The sequence below is a fragment of the Amphiura filiformis genome, chromosome 11 (genome assembly GCF_039555335.1).
Source record: "Amphiura filiformis chromosome 11, Afil_fr2py, whole genome shotgun sequence".
Lineage (NCBI taxonomy): Eukaryota > Metazoa > Echinodermata > Ophiuroidea > Amphilepidida > Amphiuridae > Amphiura > Amphiura filiformis.
The window spans coordinates 55,876,961-55,904,837 of record NC_092638.1 but is presented as its reverse complement, the minus strand read 5'-3'; the positions used below and the strand labels follow the sequence as shown (position 1 = coordinate 55,904,837).

Below are 27,877 nucleotides of genomic sequence, written 5' to 3'. Positions count from 1 at the left end.
TTGGTGTCACGTGGTGTCTTTCTGATATACGCCTGGAGAAATCCAATTCAATAAGCAGAAAATACCTCTCACAGGTTGGTGTCACGTGACTAGTCTTTCTGATATACGCCTGGAGAAATCCCAATTCAATAAGCAGAAAATACCTTTCACAGATTGGTGTCACGTGACTAGTCTTTCTGATATACGCCTGGAGAAATCCCAATTCAACAAGCAGAAAATACCTCTCACAGGTTGGTGTCACGTGGTGTCTTTCTGATATGCGCCTGGAGAAATCCCAATTCAACAAGCAGAAAATACCTCTCACAGGTTGGTGTCACGTGACTAGTCTTTCTGATATACGCCTGGAGAAATCCCAATTCAACAAGCAGAAAATACCTCTCACAGGTTGGTGTCACGTGACTAGTCTTTCTGATATACGCCTGGAGAAATCCCAATTCAACAAGCAGAAAATACCTCTCACAGGTTGGTGTCACGTGACTAGTCTTTCTGATATACGCCTGGAGAAATCCCAATTCAATAAGCAGAAAATACCTCTCACAGGTTGGTGTCACGTGACTAGTCTTTCTGATATACGCCTGGAGAAATCCCAATTCAACAAGCAGAAAATACCTCTCACAGGTTGGTGTCACGTGACTAGTCTTTCTGATATACGCCTGGAGAAATCCCAATTCAACAAGCAGAAAATACCTCTCACAGGTTGGTGTCACGTGACTAGTCTTTCTGATATACGCCTGGAGAAATCCCAATTCAACAAGCAGAAAATACCTCTCACAGGTTGGTGTCACGTGACTAGTCTTTCTGATATACGCCTGGAGAAATCCCAATTCAATAAGCAGAAAATACCTTTCACAGATTGGTGTCACGTGACTAGTCTTTCTGATATACGCCTGGAGAAATCCCAATTCAACAAGCAGAAAATACCTCTCACAGGTTGGTGTCACGTGACTAGTCTTTCTGATATACGCCTGGAGAAATCCCAATTCAATAAGCAGAAAATACCTCTCACAGGTTGGTGTCACGTGGTGTCTTTCTTATACACGCCTGGAGAAATCCCAATTCAATAAGCAGAAAATACCTCTCACAGGTTGGTGTCACGTGGTGTCTTTCTGATATACGCCTGGAGAAATCCCAATTCAACAAGCAGAAAATACCTCTCACAGGTTGGTGTCACGTGACTAGTCTTTCTTATACACGCCTGGAGAAATCCCAATTCAATAAGCAGAAAATACCTCTCACAGGTTGGTGTCACGTGACTAGTCTTTCTGATATACGCCTGGAGAAATCCCAATTCAACAAGCAGAAAATACCTCTCACAGGTTGGTGTCACGTGACTAGTCTTTCTGATATACGCTTGGAGAAATCCCAATTCAATAAGCAGAAAATACCTCTCACAGGTTGGTGTCACGTGACTAGTCTTACTGATATACGCCTGGAGAAATCCCAATTCAATAAGCAGAAAATACCTCTCACAGGTTGGTATCACGTGGTGTCTTTCTTATACACGCCTGGAGAAATCCCAATTCAATATGCAGAAAATACCTCTCACAGGCTGCTGTCACGTGGTGTCTTTCTTATACACGCCTGGAGAAATCCCAATTCAATAAGCAGAAAATACCTCTCACAGGTTGGTGTCACGTGGTGTCTTTCTGATATACGCCTGGAGAAATCCCAATTCAACAAGCCGAAAATACCTCTCACAGGTTGGTGTCACGTGACTAGTCTTTCTGATATACGCCTGGAGAAATCCCAATTCAACAAGCAGAAAATACCTCTCACAGGTTGGTGTCACGTGACTAGTCTTTCTGATATACGCCTGGAGAAATCCCAATTCAACAAGCAGAAAATACCTTTCACAGATTGGTGTCACGTGACTAGTCTTTCTGATATACGCCTGGAGAAATCCCAATTCAACAAGCAGAAAATACCTCTCACAGGTTGGTGTCACGTGACTAGTCTTTCTGATATACGCCTGGAGAAATCCCAATTCAACAAGCAGAAAATACCTCTCACAGGTTGGTGTCACGTGACTAGTCTTTCTGATATACGCCTGGAGAAATCCCAATTCAATAAGCAGAAAATACCTTTCACAGATTGGTGTCACGTGACTAGTCTTTCTGATATACGCCTGGAGAAATCCCAATTCAACAAGCAGAAAATACCTCTCACAGGTTGGTGTCACGTGACTAGTCTTTCTTATACACGCCTGGAGAAATCCCAATTCAATAAGCAGAAAATACCTCTCACAGGTTGGTGTCACGTGACTAGTCTTTCTTATACACGCCTGGAGAAATCCAATTCAACAAGCAGAAAATACCTCTCACAGGTTAGTGTCACGTGACTAGTCTTTCTGATATACGCCTGGAGAAATCCCAATTCAACAAGCAGAAAATACCTCTCACAGGTTGGTGTCACGTGACTAGTCTTTCTGATATACGCCTGGAGAAATCCCAATTCAATAAGCAGAAAATACCTCTCACAGGTTGCTGTCACGTGCCCACAAAATGACACAATTTTGGTGAGTTCCTAGAATATGTATTATGTATCGATCAATTTTAGTGACAGGGTGACCCCGGAGGGTGACTGGGAAAATTCTGGGGGACCACAATATTTTCAGTTTTAACATGGAAGCATGACATTTTAGTTGTGGACAGTCGAAGGGGATTTCTTGAGCAGCTGCGAGGAGTGGGGAATTCAAACTTTTTCAACTGACAAATTGTGAATTCCAATTCGTCTAAGGGAGGGTTAATATTGACATGTCTTTCACATTTATACCTTTTAGAAGACGTATTTGTTGCGGACCAATATTTCAATTTTAGTAACAATAAAATAATATTGTAATCCATTTGTCGATAAAAGAAACAAATAAAATTAATTATAACTTTCTCTAAGTTGTCAGGAAATTCAGATTTCCCACTTTGTCTGACTAATGTCTAGCTGTTGAACTATTTGACAACGCAACTATGACAACTAAACGGTAGTTTTAGGGTTCGCCTCTGCAGCCATATAAGTGAAATTAAATAATACATTTTTGGTATTTTTGTTTGATAAACTTTCAGGTCGGAAAGAAGCGAACAGATGAAATCACCTTTCAATTTCAAAAGGCTTCTTCAGACGCTCATCTTATGGAGTCATCATGACGCACACCTATAGCTGATAACACGCCGGGTTATGGAGTCATCATAACGCACACGTAGCTGATAACACGCCGGGTTATGGAGTCATCATGACGCACACATAGCTGATAACACGCCGTGTCATGTAGTCACCATGACGCACACGTAGCTGATAACATACAGTGTTTGAATTTTTTAATTTCGCAAAAGGGTGTATTTTCAAAAATGTCATTTTAAGAAAAAAAAACTTCCAAGTTAAAAATATTTTACGTAAAACAATAATTGATTGTGTGTTATTGCAATCATTAATCATATTTAAGTTAAAGCCATAATGTATGATTTCGGTCAAGTTTTTATTTTTCTATTCCTTCCCAAAATATTACATTTTGATATTAATAACAACTCGTCGGCTGTATTCCATAGTGGCGTATAGTGATTTTTGGTCATTTTTTTGAAAATTGGCACATATGCTTTTAATTATGTTCTCTTTCATTTTTTCTAAGTCTCATCAGTCATAATTAGCTAATTAATTAGTAATTAATTAATTAAATGTGGCGTATAGTTACAAAGTGACATTTTTCGTATTCCATAGTGGCGTATCGACCATACGCCACTTTTTATACACATTTTATAATTATGAAATATCGGCAAAATGAAAAACATCGTATGTCATAGTGGCGTACACGTATCGGACCCATACGCCACTATGGAATACGAACGACGAAAAGTAACGCCATAGGGATTACACGGCGACCGAGGTGGCGTACGGTTAACGTTAGGTTAGGGTATTGCGTTTTGTTCGTTTTCCATAGTGACGTATAGTTTTATTTTCAGTTTGCCAGCAATAGTATGTATTTATTTCTTTTGAAAAATATATAACAATAAAATCTATTTAGTTTACTACAGAAATTTCACATCATTTACAAAATATAATGACTGTCTGATTTACACAACTCGATTTTAAATTGACATTTCTTCAAACCCGATTTTCTCGAAAAGTTGTTTATTCGCGGCGCCCTACTATACGCCACTATGGAATACGGACGACGAACTGTCAAGGTTTTTTTTACCATTTTAAGCCGAAATAATGAGGAAAAATTAAAGAAAACCACTCAGCCGCTTAACTGTAGAGCTCTATGGGGGAACTGGCGAATAAAAGAGGGACAGCACAGTAAACTCATTTCAGAAGAACCAAGGACATACCAAACAGCCCTTTTCAGGCTACCTTTTATCCCAAAAAGAGAAAATGACATGTTGTAAATAAAAAGAAAGCAAGAAACAACAAAGTAAGAAAGTAAGAAACATAATTAATCAAAAAGGCATAAGTTTAATTGCAAGTATAGCAAGAGAAGTCCCATCCCACATCCAATTTGCCGACAAGTTTATGACACTTAACACAATCCATAGCCCATAGGCCCACCGGTAAAGCCATTCCCTAAATAAAGTTCGTTATTTTATAAAGTTATCATTGAGGAATGCTTGATATTCATGCATGGTACGTGTACTCCTTTTCAATCTTTGAAGTAGCCAAACCTCCTCAGAGTGAAAAACGGGTATATTTCTTTAAAAGTTCTGAACCGATTGAAATATTTCTTTCGGTTTATTAAAGCTAACGAATAAAGGTTTCTTTACACACCATAGTATATTTGATTTAACTTTTCAGAAATAGGAGAAAAAGAGGGCGCAACGAGGGTTCTGTTTTTATTGTATAACCAGTCAGGCCAATCTGGATTCAAGTGTTACTTCACCAACATTTAAACTTTTTTTCTGGCCACCTCTGGGCCTCCTTTTGAAATGTTACCATGGTTACGAAAACGTTTATTTGTTTGCTGCGAACCTTGCAATGTCAAAGTCCATCAAAGTGTTGACCAAACCTAAGGTCATACAAATAATATATGTGACCAAATAAAGCAAAATGGGTACAATGTCGTAAGAAATAAATTTCCGGATTTTTGCATCACGTTTTCAACAGCGTTGACATAAGTTTATGTGAATTCTATCACAATGTGACCGGAAATGTAAACAAGAAGGATTAACGCATAGAGATTACACTCAAAAGAGTACCGACTCTTGTAAATCCGTCATCTTGGTTTGCCGCGCCTTGTATGGAAGGCAAATAGTGCACCTGTGGTATTTATTCGCAAGAACTCGAAATCGCATGACAATATAATTTGACGTCTTTATGTTGAGCGTTACAAAGGTCTGACCGTGTACACATGGCACACCGAATTATCACCAATACACGAGGCAATTTCAGTTGCCAGATAAGCGGATGTATCATACTATGATCAGCTCGTAAAAGGCGAGAATTACTCGGTTTGTGTTACTGCAAGCGTCAATGAAGTCCCAACTTACGCCTGCGTAAATTCACAAAAGCGCGCGTCAGTCAAGCAATACGCAAAGCGTGGTTCGCGTATGTGGTGTGCCAAGCTGTTTGTACGCTATTCTATATCAATCCACGATGTTATAACGAGCTGTTAAAGTGCACACTGACAGACACATTCAGTATTGGTCAATATACACGAAGCAATCTAGGACCGTGCAATCCTTTAGCAGGGACACAAGCTTGGGGATATACTCAAAACATGTTTTCATAATAATAATATCAATGTAGGTCCTTACATTTCAGAAATGACAATATTGACCAGACTATGTTCCACCAGGATTGCAAGTTGACCTCCAAAATATTTTTTGCATTCTAGCTCAGAGTACCAATTTCACGTTGCAAGTTCAACATGCAAGGAGCAATTCTGTTGCATGGTATTGTGGGGTGGTCTGCAACAAGCAATTGCATGGGAAATTGCATCGTGTATTTTGGTCATTAAACGCAGAACGCAAACAAACAAGCACTCGAAGTTTACTGGATGCATGGCGAAATAATCTGGGGTACAATATTTTCACAGCATGATCGAGACTCCGACAGACAAGACGCAAGCGCAGCGGAGTCGACACGTTTTGGTTCTACTTTTGAATATAATAATATGAATGGTAAATAAACGGCGACTCTGCCCTCATTTTGATTGATCGGGTCATTATTGTGATGCAAGATAAACAGCAATCCAAGATACGTGAATAACAAAAACAACAGGGCCTACGATTTTGTATTCTACCATTTTTTATGACCTGATGGCACGGTATTGATACTTTGAGTACGCGAAATACAGTAGTTGGAAAAATGATTTGGATGTGGTTGTTGGTGATATTTGTCGCCCAAGCTGCGAAGACAGCCGATGGTAAGGCAGTTTTTTCATTTGTAATTTCGTCGGTGTGTTTCGTCTTGTCCAGTTGGTTGAGCTCGTACTATCCGGCAGCAAAATATAAAACCCTTTTTAGTTTGCTTTCTAACGTTTTATAAAGGGCTCACAATCCTACAAAGGTTATCAAAAAACCTTAAAATGTCGGCTCTACACACATGCTGTAGTAAAGATTATAAAACGTTTAAAAAAGGTTTCAGAAGACGTTGTTCATAATGTTATTTGAAAGGGGACAAAAATTTTTTGTCCATAGTTGTTGGTTGTCAACTGATTGTTTACCATCCATACTAGCCCAATTAAAGTACGGTACCATAAACTAACGAGGCAAGCTCTATGTAGTGCATTTCAAAATCAACGTCAAATGCAGAATTTTGCCATTAAACTTAAAATGAGACTCATAGGATATTCACAACTCATGTTATAGTAACAAATATTAAAATGGCAGCCATTTTGAAAATCAAGATGGCTGCTAGTCGTATTGTTCCTCTAGCAAGCTGGAACTACGTTTATTGGACTCATGGACTCATAGGTATTGGAAATGTGCGTATTGCCACCAAAACTAGCCTCATAGAATATTCACAACTCAGGTTATAGTAAAAATAAATATAAAACGGCGGCCATTTTGAAAACCAAGATGGCCGCCCTCTGCCACACCTCAGATTTTTCCATCAAGACTTTTCTTGCTCTTTGGGACCTATAGAAGGTATCTAAATAGGTGGGATGTTTTAATCATTAAAAATGCACGGGACGATATATCATACCACAGTCTCCCTGACTAATAGGTGGGCCTTCTTAGGCTTAAGGTCCCGCTTAAGGTGAACATGAGGCTACCAAGCCTAGCCCGCTCACGAAACCCGAGTCTTCATTCCAGCCTGATTTCTTGAATGTAAATTCAACGTATTAGAAGATGTACAGCCTCGTTCAAATCAAGTATTATGTCAGAATATTCACTGTTTCGGATAGTTGTAGCATTAATCACGAGATATACTTACAATTACACTTAAGGTATGATGGGAATGATAGGCATTGGCCTTTTTGACCCCATATCCATTTTCGCTCTTTTACCAAATCTTATCAAGCTGAGTCTTGAACTGGATTGTTGTCTTAGCTTCTACGACTGTTTCTGGGAGGTTGTTCCACTCTGAAATCGCTCGGACTGAGCAGAAATTCTTCCTCCAATTGAGGCCCTTCTTCAGTGCTGACTTGTACAACTTGTAGTTGTGTCCTCTTTCTCTATATGCTTCTGGGTATTCAAGGTAAAAAAAACTTCATTGATGTAATCCCTTCCAGCCCTTTCAGGATCTTGAATGTTTCAATTAGATCTCATTTGTTCCAAACTGTACAGCTTCATCTCTTGTAGTCTTTCTGGGTAGCCCAGATGTCTAATGCTTGGGATGAGTTTTGTGACTCTCCTTTGGACTTTCTCCGTCAAAATAATATCTTTCTTGAGGTACGGACACCATGCTTGGACTGAAGTATAATGTAATATCAATTGTTAACTACGAATTATTATTACGTAATATCAATTGTTAACTACAAATTTTTACATTATGTAAGTTAACATGCACAATTATTTTAAAATGTTTTCTGTCCTAGTGTATTTTGACTCGATTGACTCGATTGCATCAAAAGTAAAATTGAGCACACACTGCACTGTTCACCATAAAATTATAAAGCAATGTCGGTTCTTTCACAGATTATTGTCCATATCGTTGGACACCATGGGAAAATGCCTGCTTAGATATGAGAAGCGAACCTATGATCAGCCCTGATAACGCGAGACAAATCTGTCAACAGAAAGATGCATCCTTGGTAGTCGTCGAAAACGACGAACAGAATGGATTTCTAGCTGAAAAGATTGGTGTTGGGGATATGCAATATATAACATTGGGATGCAAGGATGCTGAACCGAATGGGCATTGGCATTGTTGGGGAAAAGAGCCATCGTCGTGGTACTGGTTTAATGCAACATCTAACCTTGGATACTGGAGTAAGTAGGCATTCCTTGTTTAGAAATGATAAACTATCTGAATCTGAAGAAGAATCTGAATCTGAAGAAGAATCTGGAAAAGAATAAGCATTTTATATGAAAAGGTTTCTATACAAAAACGATTCTCTTATAAACCATCATGAGCACAGTTTCCACCTCGATACACCTGAGCACACATTTTCGTACAAGAGCTCTCAAGCAAGTAGTGATTGCCTCCGCACAGTCTTTGATTACACTACACGGTTGAGTGCATAGCAATGTAAGAGCTATGGAGCTTCTAGCTGAAAAATGGGCCTCTTTGATTGGTTTTTGTCGAAACCTCAAGTGTTCCCTTCATTCAATCAGAATTTGTTTATGTCAAACGAAAGCTAAGACTTCCCCCTAAAAATACCTTTAATCACTAGGTCAACAGATAACGCAATTCAATGTTATAGCAAGGCGAATGTGGAAAATCTGTTGAAAACTACCTATCCAAGTACATTGTTGGACCAAAATGTAGGTTTTAAAAGCCGAAACCTGAAGTATTCCTTACAATATTTTTCAAATTTTATGTCATTATTTTTGCCTGTTTTTTCATACGGTTGAAAATTCAATGAACTATGACTTTGCTAAAGAGCGCTTACAAATTGATATAAAGAAGAAGAAGAAGAAGAAGAGGAGGAGGAAGAGGAGGAAGAAGAAGACGAAGAAAAAAAAAAAAAAGAAAAAGAAGAAAAAAAAAAGACGACGACGAAGAAGAAGAGTAAGAGGAGGAGGAGGAAGAGAAGAAGAATAATAAGAAAAATGAAAGAAGAAGACGAGGAGAAAGGGCGAAGAAAGGGGAGAAGGAGAAGTTTAACGTTTTGGATTCTTGACAGATTGGACAGATAATGAGCCAAGTAATGGAGATCAACCAGGCTGTCTCCTACTCAGTGATACCAGTGAATGGCTGGATGACGATTGCACTAATGAACATGATTTGATCGTTGCCTGCATAAAAGGAAAAATTTCAGAACCAGGTAATACCTGTGGTATCGATATTTCTTATTATGATTGCCGCATAATGCCGAATAATGCCCAACTATAAACCGTCCTTGTCTGCATCCCTTTGTATTTGTATAACTACAGAGGGCGCGCCCGGGCGACACGTCGCGACGTTAGCCATTTTGTTTACACTGCAAATTTTTATATGGTAGATTGGGACAGTTTCTAGTAATTTGTTCTTCGAAAATCATGATATGACGACGATATAATGGTAATGTAGTTGTTGCCTATCCGTGACTATAACACGCCAGGATCATATGTGACACGATCTGATCCATGGGGGCAAAAGGAGGCATTTTGGAAAATTGAGTTATTATAATTATTACCTTATACCGGGTGTCCCGAAAGTAACTTAACATTGTGAATTTGCCATAACTTGCGTTGGGTTAATAGTGGTGTTACAAAAATTGCCCAGTATGTAGATAATTCTTTTAGAAATGTTATGATACCAAACATGCCTATGTGGTCATGACCCTTGGGCATGAAATTAACGAATATTTACCGTACCGTAAAACCCACTTTTATAAACGCAAAATAAGTCTCGTCATTCGAGACGTGATAACACGATATAACGTGTTATCGTTTTAAAATCTGTGTTGTTTAATTTTGCTGTGTTTGTTTCATTGTTTGTTTGTTTGATTTCAATAAGTAATCTTCATTTTCTGTTTTATCTGGATTTTATATGGAAACTGCTTTTCTTTTCTGCGGATTCGATGAACAGTTGTACGCGGTACGTTGTTCTCCATTGAAAGTCGACGTACTGATCGTCTTGGGCTTTTCGCCGCCGCTCTTCGTATAACATCGATGTTTGTAGCCGATCTTCCTGTTCTTCCACGTCCTGCCCGAGGTAGATCATGAACAGATCCAGTTGATAGGAATTTCTGCACTAGTTGCTGGATTGTATTTTGGCTGGGTGCATAATTTACATTAAAATGTTCCTTAAACTTTGCTTGAATGGGTTTTTCCGACCTTGTTCTCGGCAAAGAACCATACGATCTGAATCCGTTGATCTATAGGAAATTCATCTTCACTTCAACTGTTTTAAAGTAAAGTTTAATATTGTCAATATATCATAATTATAATCTAACACAGCAGTCACGCTTACGCCAGGCCATGTAATCCATGAATGTTCATACCTAAATGTAGCATGTGCAGTGAGTGAACCAACTCTAATTTGTTCAGGGAAGCACATTATTCATGTGCTTGAATAAAGAACATTTGAGCTTGCTTTTGTGGGTTTGATACACATTATGTACAGTCGCACAGTAAGGCCAAGGGGTCATCAATAATGCTGTTTTTGGTATCAGAATAATTCTAAAAGACCAATCTTTGTGAATATGTTCTCCATTTTGGTATGAAATAGGAAATATTTGAGATATGGCAAATTCACAATGTTAAGTTACTTTTGGGACACGCTGTACAAACATTAGGCTATCATGCACTGGAACCACCAAAGGTCTAGCATACTTAGTTCTAAAGTTCTGAATTTTTGTGATGTGTAATTTCTTATGTATTTTATTGATTTTTTACTCCATATTGTTGCGTTGCCTTTATCTCAATTTCAAATTTGACGCCTTTGGCCCCCATGGACTAGATCATGTCACATGACGTCTTTTAGGGATGAATCAAAACTCGACCGGCGGTTGACCGCCGGTTTCGTCCGGTTGCTATTGTTCTAAACAATGGGAACCGGGCGGAACTGGCGGTGAACCGCCGGTCGAGTTTTGATTTCATCCCATAGCCAATTCGATTGTCATAATTTTTTTTAAATATAAATTTGGAATCTTATTTAGGAATCTTGTTCACTCTGCAATGACTGTGGTGTTTAATACTAGATGCCCGCAGTCCTGGGTGGCTGTGTTGACGAAGGTTGTCGTTTTGAGATGATCTGGTCTCAACTCTTTGACCTTGTCCCAACTAATTACATGGTTACTAGCTGTGACGTACTCAGTAATGGCCGATTTAAAAACATGTGATGTGGATGACTTCCTTTGAGATAGAAAGCGAAAGAAGGTGCAGTAATTTATAGTGCGCTAGACACAATGCCTAGACGTTGATCCCCAAGCCTCAGCACACTTTACAGGTTGTCGCTGACTAGTACGGCCCCGTATCATTCCATAATATAAGTGTTTGGACAGCTATTGCTAGGTAAACTGGGCTCAAAAAGAAACTTATAATAAATGCCGAAGCTACACGAGAGTTTATGTAGCCTATTATACGTTCCAATTTGATATCTTCTATCTAGTTAGATGTCCAATGTCATGGGAACCAGTGCACAACAAGTGTTTGTATTTCATAGACCATGTGGTAGGTAGTCCGGGAAACGGTGGAGAGTTGTGCAGTAGTCTAGGTGGCTCGCTAGTCATCATAGACAATGAAGAACAGAATATGTTACTTACAGAAAAGCTGCAGAGCTCCTTAGGTAAGGGTTCTTCGCCTCTTTTCTAAAAATATCTAACATACATATAACCTAACGACGGTCTGTAACTCTATTACGCGGCATGGAATCAACCACCTACATTAACGCCAGCCGCCAGCGATATACCCCAAACCTTCCCGTAGCATCTAACCCTAACCCGACATCTACATTACATTAAATCTTTACTAGCATGAAAGTTTATAGACTTCATAATTGGAAATTTAAACTTATGATCTCAACACAAAATTAAGACGTACCTCAAATTTTCGGTCACAACTTTGACCTTCATCTGGAGACTGGCAACCCAAGTTTGGGATCAGTGACCTTTTGGGCACTTGACCCCAAAACCCGGGTCGTACACTCTGGGTAACTTGTATCGGCCCCCGTCGCGGTTGAGAGATGGGGGCCGATACAAGTTCTTTCTGTTAGATACATATCAGTGGACTCTCTATAATCGTATAGACTCCATACTTTTTTTTCATCCAATTATAGGATACTCTATACTTCTAGGATGTTCAGATCGGCATGAGGATGGGCATTGGATTTGTGATCAAGGATTAGGGAATCGGAGTCCATATTTGGTATATTGGAAAAACGATTCAGAAGCTGGCTATTGGAGTAAGTGCGGATTCATTGTAGGCAATGTTTAGTGGTATTAATGTCTCGTTTTGATGTAGGTCTACTTATACGAGTACCGTAGAAACTCGATAGTTAGCATATGTGCTTACTATCGAGCGCTTTTGCAAACATGAAAATGTACTAAAACCCGGCGCTTCACTAACTGAGCTAATGGTGTTGAGACACAAATTCGTGTATAACAATATGTATCGATGGTTTGCTCAAAACTCTTTACACTTTTGCATGTTTTAAAACCGCTCTATAGTAAGCACATATGCTAACAACTATCAAGGTTTGATGGTATGTATATGAGAGAGTATGTACCATATATGTAAGACAAAATATATTGCAATTTCTTACGCCTTGACATTTATACGCCCGTCTAACTATTCCCTCTGATTTTGAATAGTTACACCAAGGCGTAAGAGATATCACCCTTTCACTTAATCAAATGTGTATGCTTTTGGAACAATAAGAATATTTTACATTTTTAATATTCAATTTTCTTATTTGAAAAAACATAGTCTTCCAGTGTTACTGTTGCACGTGCAAAAAAACCCGCTAAGATAATTATATGGTATCAGTTCAGTTTAAAACGGTTCCTTCAAACGCCTATAGGTCAAATCAAATCAGATCGAATTTTCTATCGATCGACCATCGAAGCTTGTTTTTTTTATACAATTGATTCATCATATCCATTGACTATTGTTAATTGTGACATAAATATTTGCATGTAATGATATTGACCATTCTTAAACACTTGAGCATGTTGCAATCTTATTGGTTATCACACGGGTCAGCGCGTATGCATCGACGCGATACGCGTACTCGCAATTTGAACCAATCGGAGGCGCATAGCAACAACGGGACCGATCGATTTTAATCCCTAGGTATAATTCCTTGCAAAATGTAGGATTTACTTTGATTAAAATTTGGAATACTTATCATATTTTTACTTGAATTGAAGTGTTTAAGAATGAGAATAAAGGTATTGTTTTTAGCCGCTGTCGTGCATCTATCGTCTCATATTACACGGGCGACACATTATTTTTGGCGTAAAACAACTCGGCTTCGCCTCGTTGTTTTACTTAAAATAATGATGTCGCCCGGGTTATATGAGACGATAGATGCACTCCAGCGGCTAAAAACAATACCTTTATTCTCTAAATACAAATTTACCAGTAATTCTAGTCAACTACTCATTAATATTTACTTGTTAACAAGCATCGATGACGTTATTTACTTCATTACATGATTTTATTTTGCTACCAAGATTGGGATGAAGATGAACCTGTCTTTAATGATGACGAAAATAACTTTGTTTATTTAACATCAAATGGAACATGGAAGAGCGCCGCATATGAAGAAGTGGATAAGTTGTTAACTTGCGAAACTACACCGACTACCAGTACGTGAGCAATAGTGCATTATTTTATTTCACGAGTCAGTCATTTTTGTATAAATCGTCTCAAGGCAAAAACGGATTTTCACTGGTGTAAAATCATTAACGTCGCCTTTATTTGACCAGAGAAGATGAGAAGAAATTGATTCTGACAGAATAAATTGATCCCGGGAGCTCTTCGAAACAATTTGTATGGGGTTGCGCCACGCAGACCTTGAGATGACTTTCTCTATTACCTATCTATCAAACTTTTTGCTGTTTTTTCGACTCATCAGTATACCAACTTTTTTAAAAGCATTTGGGCGCTTATAAAGGCACTTTTGACCAAATGCCATCCATCGATATACCAAAATCGCTGAAAACCAGCAACATCCCCCGTGAGCTTGATCGCTTATCAATCGCGCACGGTGAATCGTATCGAGCAATTTATATGCTCAATAGGGACGGTTAACCGTAAACTGTTATTCGTCTGTTGAAATGATAACGAAATATTTTATAACAAATCCTTTCTCTTTCCATACTTTATGTGCTTACCACTTGTGTACTCCGAGACAAGTAAACATGACAGGTGAACCATTTATCATTATTGAGCTATTCCAGTTGAAATCCATGCACCCCATATGCAAGACGTGATCTTAATCTTCCACACAGGGAGTGTGAAGTTCAAATGTGGTTACCTGAAAGGGTGACTCCATTTGATAATTACACTCCCTGTATGGGAGATTAAGGTTATGTTTTCCATAGGGGTGTATGGATTTCAACTGGAATAGCACATTGACATGAAAACTATTCTTCCCTAGAATCTATTTCACTTCTATTCCATCATGTAAAGCTCGTTTACTTCATCCGAAATTCGAAAAAGGGAAACATTTGATGAGCAGCCTTGTGCTTAGGCACTGCGTCTATTTTGGTCCTATAGCGCTATCGGTTGCCCGATACGTATCGTCGGCTATCGTACCCTGAACATTTTCACAGTGCTAATATTTTTCAATTAAACAAACAACTGTAGCACTATGCAAACATGCATTATTACGCTCAATACAATTAAGGATACGATACATGATTTACCGACAAGTGACTCATTTCGGAATGCGATCATGAATTTTGAAGAAAAGAAAAGTTTCCACAGGCTTCGTTGGGATTCGATCCATCGATTCGGAACTTCCTTCGATTACGCGTCTAGCGCTTTACCGCTCGGCCACGGTGGCAGTTGAGTGGAGGAGTGTAATGATAAATGATAAATCTCATAATGCCATCTTTAGCCTTTTGTTTACTAAAAAGACGCGTTTTGTAAAGATAGATTAGCCGTTTTATGCATAAAGAGCACGAACGTTTGGGAAAGGTTTCAAACATATAATAAAGACACTGATGTGATGATGAAATTGCGTAAGTCGGGAAATATCTGCGTCGCAATGTTTTGTTTTGGTTTTAGGAATTTGACCTTAAAATTTACGACTTCATGACATTATCATTCGAAATCAACAAAGATATTTCAACAGTATATGGCCTCATTCTTTCTCTAGAATGTTTTGTACATGTATGTGAAATAGCTTCAACAATGGTTCGCTGCATAATGGTAAAAACAGCCTTGACATAAAAAAAGGGCGAGAGGTACCATATTTACCGATTCAGGCTAAATTTAAAATTGATATAAAACGTTTGTTTTTGATCGATTAAAAATTAATTTTGTCATATAAAGAAATTGTGTCTGGCGTGAATTACACTACAGTTTTTTATTCTTAGGGCTCTTTAACTTCTTCAAATAATTTTTTAAATGATAGAGTGAATCCCCTGGTGCTCTATAATTACGCACAAAAGATCGAGTCCCCTTAAGTACATCATAATATCCAGAGTAGCCATCGGTACCTATCGGGGCGCCAATACGTTATAGGACCAAACTAGACGCGTTGCCTTGCAATTTACAATGTTTACTTACGTACTCACCTTTCATAGAAGTCAAGTTAGCTCAATCTCGTGCGCGAGGGTATGGGTCGAACCCGGTAGTGCCGTTACTTTCGTCTCGTGAAAAATTGAGTGAACTTCAAATTCTCCTTGACCGAGATATTACTGCCAATTGTCCCGTTGTAACCTGTATGAAACTCAGGGAGCTGGAGCTGATCCTGGCAGCGAAGGTTTATTTGTGTTACGTATAGGGTGTGCGCTCCAATATAAACTCAACCCAGAAAGTATCGAAACGATTATATATGGTTAGATATATCGGGAACTGAAATATTGAATATTGCATTTTGATACATCTTTTGTTGCTCTACGATATCATTTGGTCGAGTTATGGGCGCTTGAGTGGCTTCAAGTCGTATTTTGAAAGTTGCACTTAGCTCCTATTCAAGCCAAATGCGTTCGTCGTGTACACCCCCACACACAAAATCAAGACAAAGGACACCGATGTGACCTGTTTACTTAACCATGAACTTAACTTTATTTTACTCCTTCGACTTCCAACTTCAATACTTGCTACCCTTATCTCTGACTTATCTCATGAACTCTTTCTGCTGAGATCTCAATACTTGGTGTGCCCACCATCACTGTCTATCACTGCCTGGATTCGGCGGACAAAAGGAATGGTCATTTATTGGTCACAGTACAACGCAACGCTAAGTGCAACTTTCAAAATCCGACTTGAAGCCACTCAAGCGCCCATAACTCGACCAAATGATATCGTAGAGCAACAAAAGAGGTATCAAAATGCGCAGAAGAAAGCTGCGCTTTATATACATTAAATAAGTTTATGCTATATATTTCAGTTCCTGATATATCTGACCATCTATAATCGTTTCGATACTTTCTGGGTTGAGTTTAGCAGCTAATAACCGCAAGTCATTGAGTTTTTATTCAATGATTTATGGAATGATTGGTGCCACAGTGATCAGCGACAATCTGTATAAAGTGTGCAATCTTGACATAACGCATTCACTTTCAAAGGCAACAGCCACACATGTTACATTCGGGGAAAATTGACGATTTGAATAATACAACTCCAGAGTGATGGTCCTTTATGATTACCTATGTCAATGTAATAATAAAATTATAGAAAAGTTCAATATGACAGACCGACAGAAATTGAACCAACTGTCTCATGTTATGTTTCATACAGTAAAATGTCCGCCTGGAAATTATAAGCCATGGGAAGATAAATGCCTATACTTGGGTGCATTTAGTGGAACACACGTTCAAGCCAAGGAAACGTGTCAGCAACGTGGATCAGAACTTGTGGTTCTTGAGTCTGAAGGTCAAAACCTATTCATGGAATTAGAGGTAAGGGCTACATGATGCAGTCATGTCTACAGTAGAATTCATCTCGACCTTTGCAGGACTTAACCCCATTAAAAGCTATTAAACCAAGATAACACTCATTGAAACAGCTCAACTGATTAAATCGGATCTTCTCTGGTTGTGCACAAGTGTCTGTTTTCATGTGCGATATCGCAATAAAGCTGGTATTCATAGCTTCAGTTGGGTAACCGATTATATAGGAAACGAAAGGAAACAATGGTATGTATACCTTTGTTCACGAAATGAGACAATGGCGTGCTTTTTGTAAACCAGCATTCTTGAAAATGAGCAACATAATGATTGTTGACTTAACACGGTTTGGAAATAATTTCTTCATATTTTTGGTGTTATCTGTCGTTTACATGTCCTTCCTAAAACACAAAAGTACGACCCTCTCCAAACACCTAAATTAGCTAAAAATTTAGGACATGTTACAAAACTATATTGTCTAGAATTTTAGAAGAGTACTTTTAATATTGGCCGGTTATTTTTCACACAGCGACGTTAACTAGGCAATGTACTATTACCTATAACATTAACTAAAACACCAAAGTACGAATATTTCCAAACATCTAAATTAGCTAAAATTTAGGACATGTTAAAAAACTATATTTTCTAGAACTTTAGAAGAGTACTTTTAATACTGGCCGGTTATTTTTCACACAGCGACGTTAACTAGTCATATCCCCATACTTTTAACGTAGGGCTATTTGTAGAGGTCACGCGTCAATGGGAAAGAGCACTGTGTATTGTGTATAGGAAAACGAACAGTAACTGCAGTATGATCTTCATTAGACCAGGTAAAAACTGAGTACCACTTGAAGAACAAGAAATTCTCATATGGTTTTTAAAGACCAGTTTTGCATGGGGAATAAGAATTTGTTGGGTAAAAAGCCCGTAATCTGAGAACTTTTCCGTGAGGGCGCGTTTTTTTCAAAATGGCTGCCAACTTCCAATGAAAAACATATATATGGTTAAATTAATCACTTTAGGGGCATGTTTAACCAGATTTTGGATTTTTATTGATAGCAATATTGTATTACCATTACTAAGTCAAGATATTAATATGAAGCTAACAGGAGGTCACAGCTGAGGGCGCTTTACAAAATGGCCGCCAAAATCAATGAAAAGCATACATATTGTTAAATTAGTCACGTGAGTGGTATACTTCACACAGTGTCATCGCCCCGATATCTTCATGACAGAAATCACCATGATGATAGCATAGAAATTACATATCTAGGGTCTATGATGGTAGGTTGAATCCACAGCCACGCATGGCCATTTTGTTCCGACCTGTTTAATAGTTTTGAGACGCATAATGGGCCGAGGGACATCCGACTAAGGCTATTGACAATAGCCTGGTGACTGACCTCTGTAGTTGTCAGTGAGCATGGTATACGTCATGATGTCATCTGCTTTTAGACTGCCTCCACCAGTGGCCTACGCTGCGCTATAGTACCATGTATCTTCCGCGGATCCGTGACACGAGTGTTTACGAATGAGGGCAGCTGTCATTTTTTTTTGTTCGGCACATATAAAATCAGATTTTTGTCAGTTTTTGAATTCAAAACGCACGGTTCTTTCTCAATACGCAAGCTAACGACTATCATATTCTCTCAACACACATATTCAAGTGCAAGCCTTGAAATTGGCTTCTTTAGAATCTAAAAATTACGGGAGATATTCATCATTTTCTACTCTGGTATCCAAAGATTTATCGTCTGAATATCAAACCGTGCATTGCACATATCGATCCCGTTTGTATCGATCCCGTTTATTAATTTTAGTGTCTCTGCTGTACAATGTAATTATTTACCTGACGATGTCGGTGTGCTTCATCAGATTTTGGATGTTGTTATTGAAAGCGGTAAAGCATTACTAGGTCAGATTATTAAGATGAAGGTAATAAGATGTCACAGGCGTGAAAAAATTGAAGGAAAGTATGATATCAACGAAAAAGTGTCTATATACATGGCGAACGTAGGGTTCGAACTCAACCACTATAGGAGGGTGAGAGTTCATACGGGTAATGTCGGGTCAATTGGTTAAAACAATGCTTGATTAAGTATACATATTACTAACGCACGCGTGTTCGTCAACTATGTTAACTTTAGTCTCATCCGCCTTCGCGGCACGCCAGTTTGTTATCTCTCACTGTGTGGAATGAGTGGAATCACACTGTGACAGTGGAGGAGAATAACAAAGTCTTCTTAGTTTACTTCGAGGACTGTTAAATGTCAAAGATGTCAATTTTTAATAATTTGCCATAAAATTTGTATTGTATCGCGAATTTCAAAAAATCTAAATTATTTGATATCAGAAGGACATTTCTAGTATTCAGAATGGAATTTGGTATGTCTGATGTCCTCTCAGGTCCCAGAAACAAAAACTGTGCAAAGGTGGGTTACAAAGCACTTAAAGCCATATTATAACATTTGCTGAGGAGAACGCCCTCAAATTCAGGTTTTTACACGATTGTAATGTACTTTAGTAAACAAAGATTCTCTGCAAAAATCAAGACTTTAGGTGCTGTAGTTTTGTCAAAATCCGAGATTTTGAATAAACCCCCGGAACCGTCGTTTTATTATTACGATAGAAATATTAGTCGAACGCGTATGCGATGTCAACACACCCCTACGTACACGGCGTGCGGGACACACAAACACGTACACGCCAGAGGATCGTACCATATTACAACCGCCGGAGTAACATGCATTGGCGCTAGTAGTAAATTCCAATATTTTTTGCTTTACCTCACTTGTTCGGCTCAAAATTAAAAGGGGACATATCTGACAGTACATGCTAACATTTTATTGAAAATGAATACTAATCTATTTTTAAGAAATGTTATAATATGGCTTTAAAAAGCAACAAAATTTACTGTTAGCCTCCGAATTGGAAATACTCGCCCATTCCCAATGGTTCATGGTAAAAGAAAATACAAAACATAATAATCTTTGTTTTTCAGTTACGTAATCGTGGCTTGCATAGCATGTATGTCGGATGCAGTGACAGTAAAAGTGAGGGAACATGGACATGTGACGGTTATGATCCAGGCACGTGGTATTGGATAAATGAAACACTTTATGATGGATATTGGAGTAAGCAAATATTTACACCTTTCAAGTAAACTGAGGGCAGGGGAAAGTCGCCCTCGACTCGAAATACCGGGACACGATTGACGCGGTTTTAGGCCACAATTGCCCACATTTGTCCCGCTTAAGTCATTTTAGTAAGCGAGTCAGCAGGACGATTTGGCTCTCGTTGGCTCTGTATGGCCACTGCAAAAGAGTTTGGAATCGCTTGCCATTTTAACCCAGAGTAGATATAGTATGTTTCGTCCTAAGTTGAGAGTAACACCATGTTGGATTTTACAGTGGCAGTTTTCAATCTCGCGCGCTGACCTAATCCCGCGGGGCGTTCAAATACACATAAAAGGGCGATTTATCCGTACGCTGGAGACGCAACCGCGTACACGCATACTCTAGGAGATAATTGGCTTTAATCAGAATTTTTTGATGGGGAAGGTTTGACAAGTCTATCCTATGAAAAAAAAAAAGCCGATTCCCCAAAAAGCAGTCTTATTGACCTCACTTACGACATCTTGGCCGCTAGAGGTCACGAAATGTCATACAGGGGTCAAAAATTAAAAATGCTCCAATCTTGTTGAAATATAATCCAAATTAGTCGTCTGATCTCATGGATTACAAATATGTATAGTTTGTATTATCTACGACCTATCGTTATGAAGGTAAAATGTCACTTTTTTTTGGTTGTACAGGGGTAAAATATTCAAATTGCTCGTCTTGTTATTGTCATTGTCACTGCCGAAGTGGAGTGACCTTCAAAACTAGACTCTTTAAATTAATTCACTCATAAATTTGTTATTATTATCTCTTACTGATCTTATTCTCAGTTGATGTTTTGATTTGATTTAATATTTTATACCTGTCCAATAGATTGGCACCCGAGTCACCCAAACAGTAATGATTGTATATATATTCCTGATGACGGATTCATGAGGTCGGGGACGTGTGACAGTAGTCATACGGTAATGTTAGCTTGCACTGCTGAACCAGTAAATGGTACGTAATAATATCGTCGTGATTTAAAATCTAAATGTTTTACGCGATTCTCCAGACGAAGACCAAAATAAATCACCTATGGCGTTATTCAGCACACAGTAGCTTCGCAATTTAATTGATTTCCCTTCCAATCTTTGTTTTTGTCCAAGTGTTTTTCTTAATCTCGGCTCTATTCTATGTGTTGTATATTACTGTGGTTATTTATGCAATTTCTATGTTTATGGACGAAAACAAAATAGACTCAGTTTTTATCCAAATCGTGTCAAATTTACACGGGAGATTAAGGAATATCTGATTGAAATCAGTAAATAAATACATTGTCTTCAAAAGCAGTAAAAAAAACCCCACCAGAATAACAGCATTGTTGTGCAGTTTGAGACTCCACGTCGGGCGCTACTCAGCTATGGAGCCCCACGAGCGATATTTGTTTTTTAGACATCGTTTTTGTAAAATCAGTTTATATGGTAAATTATGTAAAAACGGAATAAAGTATCGCTCGTGTGGCACCGCTAGTTGTGCAAATGGAACCGTTCACAACAGAAAATATATATACTAAAGTATATATTTTTGCTAAGACACATATGTATTTGCACAATTATTTTTATTGCAAGAAATAGCTTTGTGAATATTTTGGGGAAAATATTGGGGTATTTAATGGTAAATCTATACCATTAATCCTAGATATATCACAATTTTAAAGAGAAGCTTAGGGCTACTCTCTCTGGTCATGTGACAATGAATGAGAACCAAAATAGGCCAAAACCCATTCTGACATTGATTTCAAATGCACAATTTCTTTTAAAAACAATCAGTGAGTTTGTCACCATCTCATGAAAATGTATAGCAAAATGTTTTCTGTAATGCTTTCAGTGGTACCTTCGACACCAACGACTGAAGTAACAGCAACAATCATACCTTCAACCAGTATGACTACAAAATGTAAGTTTAAAGCCCTCAATATTTGTAAAAATTCTGTTTTTTACACAATTATATTGTACTTTATTAAACAACATACCCTGCAAAAATCCGAGACCATAGGTGCTGTAGTTTTGTCAAAATCCGAGATTTTGAATAAAACGCAGGAACCGTCGTTTTATTATTACGATGGACAAGGCGCTGATTCCCGTAGTATTCCTTATTCAAACCAATTCAATGCATGACCTCGGAGTTACCTGCATGACTCTTGGCGGGCTATTTTGAAACAGTCATGGTTGCACATGCAGGTACTTCTTTTGAAAGTCCTAAACAAGGTATAGCAGTCGTTGATAGGATGTGCAGCTTATTGAACACGGATAACCTCTATTAGTCGAACGCATACGCGATGTTTATAACACAGTGCGTACATGGCGTGCGGGACGGTGATCTACACAACAAAGGACCGTACCATAACACCACCGAAGGAGTGATATGTATTGGCGACATCGGCGTTGGTAGTTTTGAATTCAAACTTTCTTTGTTTTGCCTTAGTTGTTCGGGGATATATCTGACAGTAAAAACTAACATTTTATGGCAAAGAAATACTAATCTATTTTGTATGGAGATGCTATAATATGGCTTTAAGTAAGACAGAATTGTGAAGTAACACAGAATTGCGATATGAGCAACATCACATTTAGTGTAGGACAGTGGAAGCCAAGCTATTGCCGGATCCAAACATAGATTTGTGTTCTAGTCTGAGAGTAGTTAATGAGGTTACAAATTGCTCTGATGCAAGTTGATGCGACCTGCTAGCGATACCTGCTCGTGATACCTAAACGAAATAAAATGTGTAGGTAAGACATGAAAATGTATAGCAAAAGTGTGTCTGTAATGCTTTCAGTGGTACCTACGACACCACCGACTGAAACAACAGCAACAATCAAACCTTCAGCCAGTCTGACTACAAAATGTAAGTTTAAAGCCATATTTAAGTAAGACAGAATTGCGAAGTAACACAGAATTGCAATTCTGGTCCGACGACAGGTAGATAAATTTATCTCATAATTATTTTACTATTAAAATTCCAAACTCTAAATGCATTCTTCTAGTATCTACACTACCACTATTCGCGGCATTACAACGCACAATCACACACCCTGGGTGCCTCCTATGGAGCGTGGCGTAACACTATTCGCTCCTCGCCCTACGGTGTATGGGGATTGTTCGTGTTTGCTCAATTCCTCCAGTAACCACGGTGTGAAACAAAGTATTTTAGGTAGTGTAATTCAAATCTAGTTTATTTGAAATCGGAGCACTTTTTGACCACTGTACAGTGAACACCCTAAATTGGGACTTTTGACCTAGCTTTTTGTTTAAACCATGAGAACGGTATGTTGCAAGTAGGTCAAACCATACTTTTTCTGAATCCGTAAGATGAGAGAAATACTTTGGCATACCTCTGAAACCTTTTGTGGCTCTCTGTGTAGTTGTCTCCCCAATTACTGTGCACATGTTTGATAAGTCAACTTTAAATTGACATTGAATCGACGTCGAATTTCAACGGTTGAAATGACGGTGGGATTTGAAACTGCGCGTGAACGTGATTGCGCGTCCTGAAATCGACCACATTTCAACCTAATTTCGACCATATTTCGACCGATATCTATCAACTTCACGTTGAAATATATGGTCGAAACAAAAATGAAATCGGGTGAAATGATGTCAAAATATTGTTGAAATGACATTTGAAACGAAGTAGAAATTTTGTTCAAATGCTGTTTAAATTTGGTTGAAAACAAGGTGAAATTACGTAATTTTGATTACAATTTGACGTCAAATCTACATTGATCATTAAATATGGTTGAAATCTGATTGAAATCAGGGTAATGTTTGACAATTTGATACATTTACGTGGAATTAACATCGATTCCACGTTGACGTGTTAACTTCATGCTCACCGGGGTAGTTAGTAGGATATGAGAGCCAAAATAGTCCGGCAACGTGTAGGTCTATATGCACACATGAAACGTAAAGCAAGGCCTTTTAACACCACTCATCAACATTCATCAACATCATCTTTTTGTGCATTTACAGATGGTGGTATACAGCCACCGCAAGCAGTCCTTAGCACGGGAGCAATAGTTGGAATCGTGATATCAAGTCTTATCTTATTACTGATTGTAGTCTTACTGATATACGCCTGGAGAAATCCCAATTCAACAAGCAGAAAATACCTCTCACAGGTTGGTGTCACGTGGTGTCTTTCTGATATACGCCTGGAGAAATCCCAATTCAATAAGCAGAAAATACCTCTCACAGGTTGGTGTCACGTGACTAGTCTTTCTGATATACGCCTGGAGAAATCCCAATTCAATAAGCAGAAAATACCTCTCACAGGTTGGTGTCACGTGGTGTCTTTCTTATACACGCCTGGAGAAATCCCAATTCAATAAGCAGAAAATACCTCTCACAGGTTGGTGTCACGTGGTGTCTTTCTTATACACGCCTGGAGAAATCCCAATTCAATAAGCAGAAAATACCTCTCACAGGTTGGTGTCACGTGACTAGTCTTTCTTATACACGCCTGGAGAAATCCCAATTCAATAAGCAGAAAATACCTCTCACAGGTTGGTGTCACGTGGTGTCTTTCTTATACACGCCTGGAGAAATCCCAATTCAATAAGCAGAAAATACCTCTCACAGGTTGGTGTCACGTGGTGTCTTTCTTATACACGCCTGGAGAAATCCCAATTCAATAAGCAGAAAATACCTCTCACAGGTTGGTGTCACGTGGTGTCTTTCTGATATACGCCTGGAGAAATCCCAATTCAATAAGCAGAAAATACCTCTCACAGGCTGGTGTCACGTGGTGTCTTTCTTATACACGCCTGGAGAAATCCCAATTCAACAAGCAGAAAATACCTCTCACAGGTTGGTGTCACGTGGTGTCTTTCTGATATACGCCTGGAGAAATCCCAATTCAATAAGCAGAAAATACCTCTCACAGGTTGGTGTCATGTGGTGTCTTTCTGATATACGCCTGGAGAAATCCCAATTCAATAAGCAGAAAATACCTCTCACAGGTTGGTATCACGTGGTGTCTTTCTTATACACGCCTGGAGAAATCCCAATTCAATAAGCAGAAAATACCTCTCACAGGTTGGTATCACGTGGTGTCTTTCTGATATGCGCCTGGAGAAATCCCAATTCAATAAGCAGAAAATACCTCTCACAGGTTGGTGTCACGTGACTAGTCTTTCTGATATACGCCTGGAGAAATCCCAATTCAATAAGCAGAAAATACCTCTCACAGGTTGGTGTCACGTGGTGTCTTTCTTATACACGCCTGGAGAAATCCCAATTCAATAAGCAGAAAATACCTCTCACAGGTTGGTGTCACGTGACTAGTCTTTCTGATATACGCCTGGAGAAATCCCAATTCAATAAGCAGAAAATACCTTTCACAGATTGGTGTCACGTGGTGTCTTTGTGATATACGCTTGGAGAAATCCCAATTCAATAAGCAGAAAATACCTCTCACAGGTTGCTGTCACGTGCCCACAAAAAGACACAAATTTCTTGAGTCCCCAGAATATGTATTAGGTATCGATCAATTTAGTGACAAGGTGACTGGGAATATTCTGGGGGACCACAGTATTTTCAGTTTCAACATGGAAGCATGACATTTTAATTGTGGACAGTCGAAGGGGATTTCTTGAGCAGCTGCGAGGAGTGGGGAATTCAAACTTTTTCAACTGAGAAATTGTGAATTCCAATTCGTCTAAGGGAGGGTTAATATTGACATGTCTTTCACATTTATACCTTTTAGAAGACGTATTTGTTGCGGACCAATATTTCAATTTTAGTAACAATAAAATAGTATTGTAATCCATTTGTCGATAAAAGAAACAAATAAAATTAATTATAACTTTCTCTAAGTTGTCAGGAAATTTAGATTTCCCACTTTGTCTGACTAATGTCTAGCTGTTGAACTATTTGACAACGCAACTATGACAACTAAACGGTAGTTTTAGGGTTCGCCTCTGCAGCTATATAGGTGAAATTAAATAATACATTTTCGGTATTTTTGTTTTATAAACTTTCAGGTCGGAAAGAAGCGAACAGATGAAATCACCTTTCAATTTCAAAAGGCTTCTTCAGACGCTCATCTTATGGAGTCATCATGACGCACACCTATAGCTGATAACACGCCGGGTTATGGAGTCATCATGACGCACACGTAGCTGATAACACGCCGGGTTATGGAGTCATCATGACGCACACATAGCTGATAACAGGCCGTGTCATGTAGTCACCGTGACGCACACGTAGCTGATAACATACAGTGTTTGAATTTTTTAATTTAGCAAAAGAGTGTATTTTTCAAAAATGTCATTTTAAGAAAAAACAAACTTCCAAGTTAAAAATATTTTACGTAAAACAATAATTGATTGTGTGTTATTGCAATCATTAATCATATTTAAGTTAAAGCCATAATGTATGATTTCGGTCAAGTATTTATTTTTCTATTCCTTTCCAAAATATTATATTTTGATATTAATAACAACTGTCAAGGGTGTTTTTTTGCAACCATTTTAAGCCGAAATAATGAGGAAAATTAAAGAAAACCACTTAGCCGCTTAACTGTAGAGCTCTATGGGGGAACTGGCGAATAAAACCGGGAACCCCGGTTTTAATCTTCAGAAAAGAAACTGCAATTAAAACCATTTCTTTTTCTCTTATTTCTGAAGAGTTGATCAAATGTATTTTGGTATGTAAAGAAACCTTAAATCGTTAGCTTTAATAAACCAAAACAATTATTTCAATCGGCTCACAATATTTGAAGATATACCCTCTTTAAGAAATGTACCTGTTTTTCACTCTGTCCACGGGTGAGGTTTGGCTACATCAAAGATTAAAACGAAACACACGGTTAATGACATGGATAGATAATAGCACTAGGCTTTGGAACGCACTTACTATGAGCGAGGATCACCATCTACCCTCCGACATCTTCGCAACCGCATTACTGCTGCATTCGCAAGTATACGGCGGACAAGGAGAGTACGCAATGCAATTGATGCGATGAGGACCAGGGCTGAAAACTGTATTCGTCAAGGAATCAACCATCAGGTAGAGGGCAAAGCAGCACAGTAAACTCATTTCAAAAGAACCAAGGACGTACCAAACAGCTCTTTTCAGGCTACCTTTTATCCCAAAAAGAGAAAATGACATGTTGTAAATAAACAGAAAGCAAGAAACAACAAAGTAAGAAAGTAAGAAACATAATTAATCAAAAAGGCATAAATAACCAAGAAAAATAAGTTTAATTGCAAGTATAGCAAGAGAAGTCCCATCCCACATCCATTTTGCCGACAAGTTTATGACACTTAACACAATCCATAGCCCATAGGCCCACCGGTAAAGCCATTCCCTAAATAAAGTTCGTTATTTATGGTACGTGTACTCCTTTTCAATCTTTGAAGTAGCCAAACCTCCTCCGTGGACAGAGTGAAAAACGGGTATATTTCTTTAAAAGAGCATATCTTCAAAAGTTCTGAGCCAATTGAAATATTTCTTTCGGTTTATTAACGAATAAAGGTTTCTTTACATACCATAGTATATTTGATTTAACATTTCAGAAATAGGAGAAAAAGAGGGCCCAACGAGGGTTCTGTTTTTATTGTATAACCTGTCAGACCAATCTGGATTCAAGTGTTACTTCACCGACATTTAAACTTTTTTCTGACAACCTCTGTGC

At 38.4% G+C, this 27,877-nt stretch overlaps 1 protein-coding gene across 1 annotated transcript; it reads left to right on the top strand.

Moving 5' to 3' along the window:
• Positions 1-6,829: 6,829 nt before the first annotated feature.
• On the top strand, positions 6,830-26,303 carry LOC140163782 (C-type mannose receptor 2-like). Its single transcript, XM_072187097.1, has 13 exons — positions 6,830-6,896; positions 8,064-8,357; positions 9,215-9,355; positions 11,626-11,802; positions 12,292-12,417; positions 13,691-13,825; positions 16,932-17,092; positions 20,082-20,214; positions 21,073-21,198; positions 22,069-22,137; positions 23,018-23,086; positions 24,211-24,266; positions 26,223-26,303. The coding sequence occupies exons 1-13, from the start codon at positions 6,830-6,832 to the stop codon at positions 26,301-26,303; spliced, it is 1,635 nt and encodes a 544-aa protein (XP_072043198.1).
• Positions 26,304-27,877: the final 1,574 nt, after the last annotated feature.

Coding starts and splice junctions, on each gene's coding strand:
- LOC140163782 (XM_072187097.1), top strand. CDS start 6,830: ATGGCTGCTAGTCGTATTGTTCCTCTAGCAAGCTGGAACTACGTTTAT. Junction 8,358..9,214: donor ATCTAACCTTGGATACTGGA/GTAAGTAGGCAT, acceptor GATTCTTGACAG/ATTGGACAGATAATGAGCCA. Junction 17,093..20,081: donor ACCTATTCATGGAATTAGAG/GTAAGGGCTACA, acceptor TTTGTTTTTCAG/TTACGTAATCGTGGCTTGCA.